General features: G+C 33.6%; 2 protein-coding genes across 3 annotated transcripts in view; one reads left to right on the top strand and one right to left on the bottom strand.

Annotated features, from left to right (window-relative positions):
• The window catches only part of LOC136041098 (serine/threonine-protein phosphatase 6 regulatory ankyrin repeat subunit A-like), a 30,471-nt gene extending 27,831 nt beyond the window's left edge, over positions 1-2,640 (bottom strand). The window contains exon 1 of the mRNA XM_065725651.1: positions 2,599-2,640. Within this exon, the coding sequence (XP_065581723.1) occupies positions 2,599-2,640 (42 nt within the window). The remainder of the gene's footprint in view (positions 1-2,598) is intronic.
• LOC136041109 (protocadherin Fat 3-like) overlaps positions 1-14,081 on the top strand; it is a 63,977-nt gene that overhangs the window by 30,771 nt on the left and 19,125 nt on the right. For both annotated transcript variants that reach the window (XM_065725670.1, XM_065725669.1), the window contains exons 2-4: positions 5,140-5,956; positions 7,735-7,801; positions 11,826-12,642. In XM_065725670.1, the coding sequence (XP_065581742.1) occupies positions 5,717-5,956; positions 7,735-7,801; positions 11,826-12,352 (834 nt within the window). In that variant the 5' untranslated portion in view covers positions 5,140-5,716 and the 3' untranslated portion in view covers positions 12,353-12,642. The remainder of the gene's footprint in view (positions 1-5,139; positions 5,957-7,734; positions 7,802-11,825; positions 12,643-14,081) is intronic.

Here is a 14,081-nt window from a genome sequence, read left to right as displayed (position 1 = left end):
CCTTTTTAAGATATCACAATACAGTTTCTGACAAATTATGGCAAAATTATTATTAGCTTTATCCACTGGCACAATTACAAATTCATTCTTTAGATTAGCAATTGCTTGTTTAATCTTCGCATTATAAAATAATGATTTAGTGTTACTATTTTTTAAGTTAGAATATATTTTATTTCTTACTCTACTAATAATTAAATTCTTCCAACTTTGAAAACTCTCTTTATTTTTATTCTCTTTCTTACACCACTTATCAATAAATAAATCAAAATCATTTTCCAAGCCATCAAGAACACTCGATGGTTTCAGATGATGAGAAAGACGGAAATTAGCCCCTTTATTCATTATAATTTGAAGATCATCTTGCTTTATTATTGACAAGTCCCCTGTTATAACATGTTTGTAAGTAGGATTTACAAATGGGCCAAGTTGCTTACAATTACAAACCGGTTTCCAATTTATATCGCTATCTAGTTTTTTTAGTATTAAATTATAATTAAAAATAATTTGCCCAATAGTTTTTGAAAATTTATAAGTTAAAACTGGACTATAATTATGATTTAAATTACTAGGAAGGGCCTGTTTCACATGCCGCTGATTTAAAATTTCTGGTAAATTAATATCTTCAATCTGCTTACAAGTAAAATTAATAGGTAAATATAATCTGTTATCCTTATTACTAATCTTATCAAACTTTTTCTTTTTTGAAATAAATTTCGTTTTAGTTAGAATGCAAATTGTATCACATATTACTTTAAAATTATATTCAAGAGCTGTATTATTCTTAACAATCCAGAAAAGTTTGATTAAATTCCTGTTGGATAAATTATTTAGACACTTTATTACAGAAATCATACCCCTAGATTCAAGTAGCTGGCATAGATCTATAGAAAGCATATGTACATCTAATTCATTTTTTCTATTATTTTTCCTATGTCCTCTCGATCGTGTTTTACGTTTAGTAGGACAAGTAAAAGAAGGATGGTCCATAAAACCATCAATACATTTAACAACAACATGAGACATGTCACCATATTTTGCTACACGATCATTTAGCCCAAAAGGATAAGCTGTACCAAGAGTATGGATCCAGAAATCCTCCTGTTTACGTAGTCTATTATTCTTCTCTTCTTTATTTAAATTTTCTATATATATACATATATATACTATATATATATATATATATATAATATATATACAAAGAGATGGGAGAATCGTTAACTTGTTTGTTTTTTTTTCAAATTAAACCTTTAAGTATTTTAATTTTTAAATTAAGGGATGAAGCGAACTTCATATTTAAAGGATCGCCATCTACAATTTTTGAACAAATATTTTTTATATTTTTCTCTCTTCTTCTTCTTCTTTGTCTTCTTCTTCTTCTTTGGACTATCATATAGACACTTTAGCATAAAATCATCGTCGAAACTAAATTCTGGGCCTTGTGGCGGGTTGTTGCAGATGAGATCATACTCCAGGCTCCATATACCAGGATCAGATCATTTCCACTGCACCACCACACGACCAAATTCAACTTCCAATTGAGATTTTTCTATCTGGGTAGTGCTCAAATAGAAAATTTATTATTCAATTTTTTTAGTTGTTGGCAGGGGCGCAGCTTAGAAGGGTTGACTCCCCCACCCTAAGTTACAAGGTGTCGGCACACAGTCAAAGTTTGGGCGTCTTTGACGTCTTACTTTAGCTTAAATGTCCCGATTTGTCGGTACCCTGTGAGATTTTGTCGGTACGTTCTTTGTATTCCACCTCCAAACTCGTAACCCTAGCTTCACTCCTGGTTGTTGGTAAATTTTATTGAACTGAAGTAGCTTACAATTTAGTGTATTTAATGTCAAAGCTGGGATTAACTCCAAATTCTATCAGAAAAATAAAAAAATTCTCTTTTATCCACAAGTTAGAGTTTGGTAGTGCTTACATTCTGACGGGTGACTGATGAACTGTGCAGGGAAAAAAATATCTGCTTTCAATTAAAACTTTCTATTATTTGCCCTAAGGATTCTTCATCATTCACTTGGACCAAGGTCGAAAAGGCTCTCTAAAAGTTGACTGGATTTTATAAAAAGGGACGAATAGATTATCTCCCTTTTCTCTAACTAAGCTTTTCATTCTGAAAACTTGTTTGTATTAACTGGCTTTGAAAATTATGAAACTTTGTATTAGTTTGTTAGCTCATAAAGACTAGGAGGCGGGGGGGGTCCGATTAATAAACCATTTAAACAAACGTGAATTTTTTGTATAAAAGATAAAAATAATGGGTATTCAAGTATGGTTATGTCAAAGAGATTCCTTAGGAGAAGGCGAGTGGATAGATACCCCACTCTTAGGAGAACTAAACCTGCGTATGAAATGCTGCTCTAAAGCACTTGAATAGGTTAGTGATTTTTTTTTTTCGGCTTTCGACTGCTGAGTTGCCAAATTAAAAAAAATTATTTTGGTGCCCTTGTCTAATGTTACTTGCTTTCATTAGTATTTTAGCTCTAATAAATTTTAAGATTTCAGCGAAATATTTCATTCAAATGAATATTTTATTCGTCTCCCGTAAATTCCACTACATTTTAAATGAATTGCACGTTCTGGGTAAAGTACGAGAATAAGGTCTGGATGATTTTCTCGAGGATATTCCAACATCACATATATTGTTTAAGTAAATTATCTTAAAATTCAGGGGGTTGTCAAAAGTCCTTTCGCCAAAATGAATATATTTCAAAATTTATTATTTAATAAAGTCAACTGTCAAAGAGTAAAAGCATATGGTATGAATTAAGAGAGGAATGAGGAATAAGAGTGGAAGTATTTGATGGTCTAATGTCAGTTTAGAGGGAATTAAAAAACAAGCAATCATTGACACTGCACAGTTATCCAGTGACCTCAATTCAAGAAAATCTAGGAGGATGGCAAAATGTGTTTTTCAGAAATAGGGAAGGGGGCAAATTTGTCGTTTTTTCTAATCTTAAAGATAACAAAAGCAAGAGAAGATACCGAAAAAAGGCATTTTTAAATGAAAATACCCTAAGAAAAAGTTTTTTTTCAAAATCTAGGGGGGCATCAAATTGTACGTTATCTTTGGCAACAATTCAAGAGCAATAAAAAGCACTTCAACAGTATTTTTGATAGTTTCGTTGAACACAGGGAAATTCGTAAAAGAACGTGTAAATGGGGTTAGTATCTTTTGTAAAAAACTAAGCTTTCTGTCAAGGGCGAGCAACCACTTCAATGTTATGAGAGGATTGACGGGATTGACAACACTGGGCTTATTTGAAAAGAACAGCGTCTTGATAGAGGAACGAGATGGGGAAAAGGGTAATTTTTAGTTTTTTAACATGGGTTTAATGGGAATAAGGAATAACGGGAGCCACTAACAGCATACAGTTACCCATTGACCTCGATTCAAAGAAAATTAGGGTGATGACTGAATATTTTGTATCGTCACCTTTTTTTCCTTTTTTGTAATGAAAGAAAAAAAAGTATTTTTAAATGAAAATACCCCCAAAAGGTATTTTTTTTTTAATTCTAGGGAAGCACTTGCCCCCTCCAGTTGACTCCACTGCAGTTACACAGCAGAACTAAAAAAAATCAAGGCAGTCTTAACTTAAACTGATTAAAAGTGTGATTTCAGTTAAAGGTTTAAGCTTATTTGAATCCAACCAGACGTGTACTGGAAGGCAGATTTTTAAAATTTATTTTCAGTTGATTATGAAAATGTTATAGCTATTTTGTAGGAAAAAAAAAAGAAAGAAAAAAAATACTAACTACTTTTTTTGCATTTTTGGCGAAATTCATTCTATCTCTTCCTGCCGGGTTTTCAGCAGAAATAGAAAAGACCTATTCGAAGATACGACTAACTTCATTTTTTCGGTGTCTTAAAAGCATTCATCTGTGAAAATAAGCTGGTTCATTCTGTTTTTGGCAAACATTTTAAATTTGTAACGCATAAGCACTCAACACAGAAAATTACTAAAGCCAAAAATTCAAGTAGTATATTAAGCGACATCGTCTGACTTAGAATTTTAATAGTAACCCAACCAACAAACTTGGTTTTTAAAATATTCAAATTATTGAATTTATTCATTATCTCCCGACCCGTTATTAAATGAGTGTTAATCTAGAAAGAAATCTGATAAAAATAAAATAAATGTAATAGAAATAACGAAGTTTAGTGGGGCTTGAATACAAATCTCAAAATGAAAGGAACTGTCACATTGCTCCAGCAAGTAATCGAGGTCATCAGGGCCCATGTGCCACATAGTCGATTTGGTATAATTTACTATACTGATTAAATACAAGTTAATTATCATGCCGGTGAATTTAGTGTAAGATGTTGATTCAAATTCGCAAGTCACTTAATTTACCTGGTGAATTGACCTTAGGTGGCATGTACGCTCAGCAAAACGTTACATCATTTCTTAAAGTGCTAATTAACGGAATCCAAAGTTTCTTGAAATATATCTCTTGTGGCTTGAAGGGTAGATTATTATATTTTAAGGTATGTAATTTAAAGAACCCGGGGGAAATTTTCAGCTTTTCCCCCTCCTAAAGAATAACTTCATATGTTTTCCGCCTATTTTTGGTTACAAATTTTCTCTCTTGCTAGCGATTCCTGCGTGTGTGTCTGATTTAGACTTACTAATTAATTTTTAATAAGTAGACCAAAGAATAAGCTATACAAAACATGGGGTTTGATTCCACTTTCTAGGGATATAATGAAAAAAAAGTTTATGGCCTGATGCTCAGGTCACTTTGTACGGATGAAGAGTGAGAGGCTACCAAAAATCTTGCTATTTTGCAATCCATCTGGCGCTAAACAAAAGGCAGGGCGTCTTCAACTGGTGTGGGAGTGGATCATAAGAGCATGGGGACAGGGAAAGGCAGCTATCCTCCCCTAGAACTTCTATGAATTTTGGGGATTATTGATCATAAAAGATTTTGAAAGGTAAGATAGAACTTTCTGGCGATGTAAAGAAACAGGAAATTCGAAGGAGAAAAGAGTGAAGCTCCGAGCATATTTTGGGGGAGGGTGGAGGAACATGCGTAGCTGTTTTGGCTTCAGGTGGTTTGTTTTTTAGATGAATTGTTAGCAGTAGTTGTATTGTAGTTTATACATTCTTGCTAAAAATTTGATCTTTCTAGGTGCTGTTAAGACACTCCCTCTGCTTGACAATGAATCCTACCCTGAATTTGACTTCACTGTGAGGATAAGTGATAAACGATCCCCAAAATTAATCTCAGAAAATTATACCCACGTTATCATTCGTGTTGAAGACGTCAACGATTGTCCACCCAAATTCTCGCAGCAAGTTTACAACACAACCCTATTTGTTCCAACATACCCAGGTGTTTTCGTGACAGAGTTGAAGGCAGTTGATGCAGATAGCACTAATAGTCAGTTAAGATATTGTATTGTTGCTGGAAGTATTGATAATAAATTCAGTATTGGCTCAAAGTCAGGTATTGTCACAGTTGCTAATGGATTACTTATGCCCTTTTATCAGCTAGATATTACTGTGACGGATGGACACTACGCCTCAGCAACAGTCCTGACAATATATGTGGACACAGTAAAAAATGATAGTTTATCTTTGCACAAGAGGTTTATTCAGCAACTATCGTTGAAAATTCAACAAATGTTCTAAAGGTTGCTATTTTGCAAGTCGTAGGGAGCGAACTCCATGAGCACATATTTTTTAGTATTTTAAATCCCAGCGATATGTTTTCAATTGGAAGGACGTCTGGAGTGGTTTACACAAGTGGGAAACCTTTTGATAGGGAAGTAACTGATGAATGTGACGTTTTCGTTGAGGCAAAAGTTGAAGGAGGGGCGAAAGTCGCACATGCTACTGTTAAAGTTACAATTGAAGATGTAAATGATAATAAGCCTATATTTGTGAACCAGCCGTACCATGCCATCGTTAAGACTAGTGCGCAGAAGGGAGACGTTATTGGAAAGGTATTTCACCCATTTATACAAACCTCTCTCTCTCTCTCTCTCTCTCTCTCTCTCTCTCTCTCTCTCTCTCTCTCTCTCTCTCTCTCTCTCTCTCTCTCTCTCTGTCTTTCTATATCTTTATTTCCATCTTTACTGTTTTTTTCTCTTTTGTCCTGTTTCTTGTATTTGTCTTTGTTAACTGTGCTCACAGAAGGGAGATGTCTTATCTCCCCTTTTATGATAATCTCTTTCCTTCTTTCTCTTTCTCTGTGGCCCTTTTTTTTCCAATTCTCTCTCTCTCTCTCTTTCTGTCTTTCTATATCTTTCTTTCCATCTTTACTGTTTTTTACTCTTTTGTCCTGTTTCTTGTATTTGTCTTTGTTAACTGTGCTCACAGAAGGGAGATGTTTTATCTCCCCTTTTATGATAATCTCTTTCCTTCTTTCTCTTTCTCTCTTGCCCTTTTTTTTCCAATTCTCTCTCTCTCTCTGTATTTCTATATCTTTCTTTCCATCTTTACTGTTTTTTTTCTCTTTGTCCTGTTTCTTGTATTTGTCTTTGTTAACTGTGCTCACAGAAGGGAGATGTTTTATCTCCCCTTTTATGATAATCTCTTTCCTTCTTTCTCTTTCTCTCTTGCCCTTTTTTTCCAATTCTCTCTCTTATCTTCTTTCTGTCTCTCTTTCTTTTTCTCCTTCTGCTTCTTTTATGTCCTTTTTCTGTTTCTTGCATGAGTCTGTATAAACTGTGCTCGCAAAAGATTGTTGAAATTGGAAAGTTATTTTACCCAATAATACTAGCCACTCTTTCCCCTTTTCTTTCTTTTTTTCCTTCTCTTTCTATTTGTTTCCCTTTCTCTTTCATTATCTCTCTCCCTGTCTCTTTCCCTCTTACTTTCTCTCTTTCTCTTTCTTTGCATCTTTACTGCTTTTTCCTTGTCTTTTGTCCTATCTCTTGCATTAGTCTGTGTAAACTGTGCTTATAGAAGGGAGATGTCATTGGAAAGTTGTTTTTTTCTTTTGTAATAATCTCTCTTTTTCTTTATTTCTCCCTCTCTCTTGCCTCTTTTTTACGCTTTCTTTCTCTCATTCTTTCTCTTTCCACCTTCCTTCTCTATTTCTCTCTCCCTCTCTCTCTCTCTCTCTCTCTCTCTCCCTTTTCCTTTCCCTGTTTTCCTTTTCTTGCATGAGTTTATAAATTGTGCCTACATTTTAGTTTTTGTTAATTTTAATTTGAATTAAAAAACTTTTCACTTTCGTTGAAATAAAAAAAAAATAACGCTGTCGCGTTCGGAGTAAAATACATCTTAGGGACATGTGGAAGCACGGGGGGGGCACCTTTACAAAAGAAAATGTAAAAATAAGCAAGTTATTTGACATTATAGAGAATACTGGTCAAGGCTCTGAGAATTGCCTTTTTCTAAACAAAAAACAGAAAAGAGTTCTAATCAAATTTTTTAAAAGTCAAATCAATTTCAAGTCCAATGTTCTTAGCATATTACTACGTTTATGTAAATTCATTTCACTACATTTACTTGTGTCAAGTATTAAACTTTTGTTTTACTTATTTAATTTATTTTTAACTTATAGTTTTAGGTACTGGCAGTGATAGTAATACTAATAAGAATAGTGGTATATTCTATGAGCTAATTCATGGCAATCAAGAATTTCCAAGTGACTAAAAAGACATGAAACATTGTTGCGACAGGCTGTTGAAGTAATTGAAATAGCTGAAGATGAATGATTTATTTTTATATACATCTAATAATTTATTTTGTTCCATTTTTGTTTACCTTTTAGGTGCTGGCTGTGGATCGTGATATTAATGAGAATGGTGATATCCGCTTTGAGTTGTTGCGTGGCAATGGTGAGTTTTTCAAAGTGGCTAAAAAGACAGGCGAAATTTAGATCCATTATCCTGACCACGAATAACGAAGAGGACCATGGATCCTTCTCCATGGTCCAGAACTAAAGTTCCTGCACTCAGAAATTTGCATCCAAATCCTCCACTAAAGATGTTTTGTGGATTTGTCTGAGAAATTTTTAAGGGATTAAAATTCAGGGGGAACCGTGATATTTGTGACATGAAACATACTTGTTGAAATTTCTGACGGTCCTTGAAAACCGTCGGTTTCGATGGTGAATTACGGTACGTCAATTACGATGACGCACCTTTGTTAGCCACTCTGGCTGACCTTGTCTGAAATATCGGTGGCCACCACTATTGGCCACCCTCGTTTGAAATATTGGACAGCTCTTAAATCTGTCCATTTTATGACGACTAATTAGAATGATGCACTGATATTGGCCACCCTTATATGAAATATCCGACAACTCATGAAAAACTGTCCAATGTGATGACGACTAAATATGATGACATGGTGCTATTGGCCGCCCGTTGAACTCGACATAGATTATATTCTCTGTTTCTTCTATTTAACATAAACTCATATAATTTAGTCAGTTGTATGCCATAGAGATACAAAAAAGAATAGAAGCGAGATTTTACGAAAAATTTACGATTGGATTTTGCCAAACTTAGGCTAAATTTTAGAATAGATTTGGAATGAAAAAATAGAATAGACATCGGCCAACAAGAATCTGGCCGCTGTTCCTTTTTCTTTTTATATTTCTTTTTATTTCTTCTATTTTTCTTTCGTTTTCTTTCTTCTGTTTTAATTTGTTTTTCTATCCGTATTTCATTTTTTTATTTCTTGTTTTTACTTTTTATTTCTTTTCTTTGTTGTCGATCACCTGTCTTTAATATTACTTTTTGCATCTGTATTTATTTTTCTTAAAATAGAATTTCTACTTCTTTTTCCCCATCTTCTTTCTTTCGTTTTCTTTCTTCTGTCTTTTTTTATTTCTTTTTCTATCAGTATTTCCTGTTTTCTTCTTTTTATCGTTTCTTTCTTTTTTCTTTTGTTTTCTTTTTTCTGTCTTTATAATTTCTTTTTAATCTGTATTTATAGAGGGAAAAATTTAATAGCCACGAATAATATTTAAGTACAACAGAGCAAAAACAACTGATTCAGGTGGATTAGTTTTTTTTTTTTGGTGTACGCACCTGTAAAACCAGAGTGGGTGGGGTACTCAAAAGTTGGAAGGACTCCTTACTCTTTTCAAACCAAAAAATCCCAAAATGGTACAGAATTTGAAAAAATTAAATGAAAAAAAAGCTACAAATACGACTATGAAAATTAGACAAAATAGTTTTCAAGGGTCGGCTTATTTCCCTTTCAGCCTTTACTAGTTTTATACTATCCTATACATTTTTTTAAAATATATTTTAAATAAATATATTAATAATATAAAATAATTTATATTATTTTACATTATCATTTTATATTATTTTATATTATTATTTATATTATTAATTATATTTTAAATAAAATAATATTTTTAAAATATAAGATTGAAAAAAGCTTGAAAGGTCTATTATAAATACAATAAGTATTAAATGAAATTCCTTTAGTTCCCAGCTTCTAGAAAGTTGTTTTAATTACCATGCTTTTTTATAGGTTTAAAGTCAAGCAGTTTGAAAGTTCTTTGTTTTTTTAGGACTTAGTCGTATTTGGAAAGTGCTTTCTTGAAAAACTTAGTGTTTTCTCTTCAATTAAAAAAAAAATTCCGAAAAGTAAAAAATGTATTAATGATTGGATCTAATTTACGAATGTTTTGTTTTTAAAACAAATGTTTCAAATATATGCTGAAAGACACCTAGATGTACTGTTTTATAAACCATTTTTGAAAATAATGTAGAAGGTGAGATGGATTTTTCTGAGTATCCTTATCCTGTCGATGATTTGGGGGCATGTTTACTTTGCACAATTTAGGCAGACCTACTTTGGTACGGAACACAATGTTTGAGTACATTTTCGGCTTTTATAATTATTAAATATAAAAAAAAACAAGTTTTTTTAAACTGAAAGTAAGGAGCGATATTAAAACTTAAAACGAACAGAAATTACTCCGTATATGAAAGGGGCAGTTCCCCCTCAACAACCTGCTCTTTACGCTAAAGTTTGACTCTTTCTCTAAACTCTACTTAAACAAAAAAATATTAGCGTAAAGAGCTAGGCGTTGAGGGGGAAAATCCCCTTTCATATACGGAGTAATTTCTGTTCGTTTTAAGTTTTTATTGCATGTTTTGATTTTGGCTCTCTGTAAATGAATAATTAAAACAAAATTTGTATATTAATTTATTTTTATGGCTAAATGACTTTTTCATAGTTTTGGTCGGACTATTTTGAGAAAAAAGGAACGGAGGAGTAGGCCTCCGTTCCTAATGTTTCATATATATATATGAAACTTTGGATCTAATGATCAAATGCCAGTTAAGCGCTATAATGCAAAGTAGTTCCTAAAAGGTCTCTTTTCCCTCAACATCCCATGCTATTTCATCCCCTCTTTTTTTAAGTCCACTTATATCGTCCCCATGTTATGAAGTTGCCTCTTGTTTTATTGAAAAGTAAAATTTTTAATTGAAACAAAAAGTTATAGCTTTCTATACTCCAAATTTATCGCGAAACTAAAAATTAATAAAGCAAAATTTAAATATAGAATATAATTTAATAACAAACCTGTACTAGGATCAATAGTAAAATAGGCTTTGGCCAATGAGTCAAGAATCTCATACGTAATTTGGGCATTGACCCCGGAATCATCATCATCCACTTCAAGAATCAACGGAGAGCCAAGGTTGAGGAAACGACTTTTCGATGAGCTAGCAGCATATACAACAGCTTCCACAGGTGCCGCTTCGCTTATTATACCCTCATAGGAAAAGGAGAGATTACGTGGCGCATTATCATTTACATAACGAATGTTAATTATAATAATGGCAGTGGCTTTCAGACCAGCCTGAAACTAATAGGACATTTTATTTAATCATTTTTATCGTGTTGTGATAGACATGTGATAGACAACATCAACTATACATCATCAGACAACATCAACATTTTATTTAATCATTTTTATCGTGTTGTGATAGACATGTGATAGACAACATCAACTATATTGTTTAAGTAAATTATCTTAAAATTCAGGGGGTTGTCAAAAGTCCTTTCGCCAAAATGAATATATTTCAAAATTTATTATTTAATAAAGTCAACTGTCAAAGAGTAAAAGCATATAGTATGAATTAAGAGAGGAATGAGGAATAAGGGTGGAAGTATTTGATGGTCTAATGTCAGTTTAGAGGGAAATAAAAAACAAGCAGTCATTGACACTGCACAGTTATCCAGTGACCTCAATTCAAGAAAATTCAAGAAAATTAAATTGAAAATCTCAATTTAAAGAATAACTTCATATGTTTTCCGCGTATTTTTGGTTACAAATTTTCTCTCTTGCTAGCGATTCCTGCGTTTGTGTCTGATTTAGACTTACTAATTAATTTTTAATAAATAGACCAAAGAATAAGCTATACAAAACATGGGGTTTGATTCCACTTTCTAGGGATATAATGAAAAAAAAGTTTATGGCCTGATGCTCAGGTCACTTTGTACGGATGAAGAGTGAGAGGTTACCAAAAATCTTGCTATTTTGCAATCCATCTGGCGCTAAACAAAAGGCAGGGCGTCTTCAATTGGTGTGGGAGAGGATCATAAGAGCATGGGGACAGGGAAAGGCAGCTATCCTCCCCTAGAACTTCTACGAATTTTGGTGATTATTGATCATAAAAGATTTTGAAAGGTAAGATAGAACTTGCTGGCGATGTAAAGAAACAGAAAATTCAAAGGAGAAAAGAGTGAAGCTCCGAGCATATTTGGGGGGAGGATGGAGGAACATGCGTAGCTGTTTTGGCTTCAGGTGGTTTGTTTTTTAGATGAATTGTTAGCAGTAGTTTTATTGTAGTTTATACATTCTTGCTAAAAATTTGATCTTTCTAGGTGCAGTTAAGATACTCCATCTGCTTGACAATGAATCCTACCCTGAATTTGACTTCACTGTGAGGATAAGCGATAAACGATCCCCAAAATTAATCTCAGAAAATTATACCCACGTTATCATTCGTGTTGAAGACGTCAACGATTGTCCACCCAAATTCTCGCAGCAAGTTTACAACACAACCCTATTTGTTCCAACATACCCAGGTGTTTTCGTGACAGAGTTGAAGGCAGTTGATGCAGATAGCACTAATAGTCAGTTAAGATATTGTATTGTTGCTGGAAGTATTGATAATAAATTCAGTATTGGCTCAAAGTCAGGTATTGTCACAGTTGCTAATGGATTACTTAAGCCCTTTTATCAGCTAGATATTACTGTGACGGATGGACACTACGCCTCAGCAACAGTCCTGACAATATATGTGGACACAGTAAAAAATGATAGTTTATCTTTGCACAAGAGGTTTATTCAGCAACTATCGTTGAAAATTCAACAAAGGTGCAAAAGGTTGCTATTTTGCAAGTCGTAGGGAGCGAACTCCATGAGCACATATTTTTTAGTATTTTAAATCCCAGCGATATGTTTTCAATTGGAAGGACGTCTGGAGTGGTTTACACGAGTGGGAAACCTTTTGATAGGGAAGTAACTGATGAATGTGATGTTTTCGTTGAGGCAAAAGTTGAAGGAGGGGCGAAAGTCGCACATGCTACTGTTAAAGTTACAATTGAAGATGTAAATGATAATAAGCCTATATTTGTGAACCAGCCGTACCGTGCCATCGTTAAGACTAGTGCGCAGAAGGGAGACGTTATTGGAAAGGTATTTCACCCATTTATACAAACCTTTCTCTCTCTCTCTCTCTCTCTCTCTCTCTCTCTCTCTCTCTCTCTCTCTCTCTCTCTCTCTCTCTCTGTCTTTCTATATCTTTATTTCCATCTTTACTGTTTTTTTTCTCTTTTGTCCTGTTTCTTGTATTTGTCTTTGTTAACTGTGCTCACAGAAGGGAGATGTTTTATCTCCCCTTTTATGATAATCTCTTTCCTTCTTTCTCTTTCTCTGTGGCCCTTTTTTTTCAATTCTCTCTCTCTCTCTCTGTCTTTCTATATCTTTCTTTCCATCTTTACTGTTTTTTTCTCTTTTGTCCTGTTTCTTGTATTTGTCTTTGTTAACTGTGCTCACAGAAGGGAGATGTTTTATCTCCCCTTTTATGATAATCTCTTTCCTTCTTTCTCTTTCTCTCTTGCCCTTTTTTTTCCAATTCTCTCTCTCTCTCTCTCTCTCTCTCTGTCTTTCTATATCTTTCTTTCCATCTTTACTGTTTTTTTTCTCTTTTGTCCTGTTTCTTGTATTTGTCTTTGTTAACTGTGCTCACAGAAGGGAGATGTTTTATCTCCCCTTTTATGATAATCTCTTTCCTTCTTTCTCTTTCTCTCTTGCCCTTTTTTCCAATTCTCTCTCTTATCTTCTTTCTGTCTCTCTTTCTTTTTCTCCTTCTGCTTCTTTTATGTCCTTTTTCTGTTTCTTGCATGAGTCTGTATAAACTGTGCTCGCAAAAGATTGTTGAAATTGGAAAGTTATTTTACCCAATAATACTAGCCACTCTTTCCCCTTCTCTTTCTTTTTTTCCTTTTCTTTCTATTTGTTTCCCTTTCTCTTTCATCATCTCTCTCCCTCTCTCTTTCCCTCTTACTTTCTCTCTTTCTCTTTCTTTCCATCTTTACTGCTTTTTCTTTGTCTTTTGTCCTATCTCTTGCATTAGTCTGTGTAAACTGTGCTTATAGAAGGGAGATGTCATTGGAAAGTTGTTTTTTTCTTTTGTAATAATCTCTCTCTTTCTTTATTTCTCTCTCTCTCTTGCCTCTTTTTTACGCTTTCTTTCTCTCATTCTTTCTCTTTCCACCTTCTTTCTCTATTTCTCTCTCCCTCTCTCTCTCTCTCTCTCCCATTTCCTATCCCTGTTTTCCTTTTCTTGCATGAGTTTATAAATTGTGCCCACATTTTAGTTTTTGTTAATTTTAATTTGAATTAAAAAACTTTTTACTTTCGTTGAAATAAAAAAAAATAACGCTGTCGCGTTCGGAGTAAAATACATCTTAGGGACATGTGGAAGCACGGGGGGGGGCACCTTTACTAAAGAAAATGTAAAAATAAGCAAGTTATTTGACATTATAGAGAATACTGGTCAAGGCTCTGAGAATTGCCTTTTTCTAAACAAAAAAACAGAAGAGTTCTAATCAAATTTTTTAAAAGTCAAATCA

This window comes from Artemia franciscana, chromosome 21, assembly GCF_032884065.1.
Source record: "Artemia franciscana chromosome 21, ASM3288406v1, whole genome shotgun sequence".
Classification (NCBI taxonomy): Eukaryota; Metazoa; Arthropoda; class Branchiopoda; order Anostraca; family Artemiidae; genus Artemia; species Artemia franciscana.
Note: the sequence above shows the minus strand (reverse complement) of the source record. Positions and strands in the feature narration are given on the sequence as shown.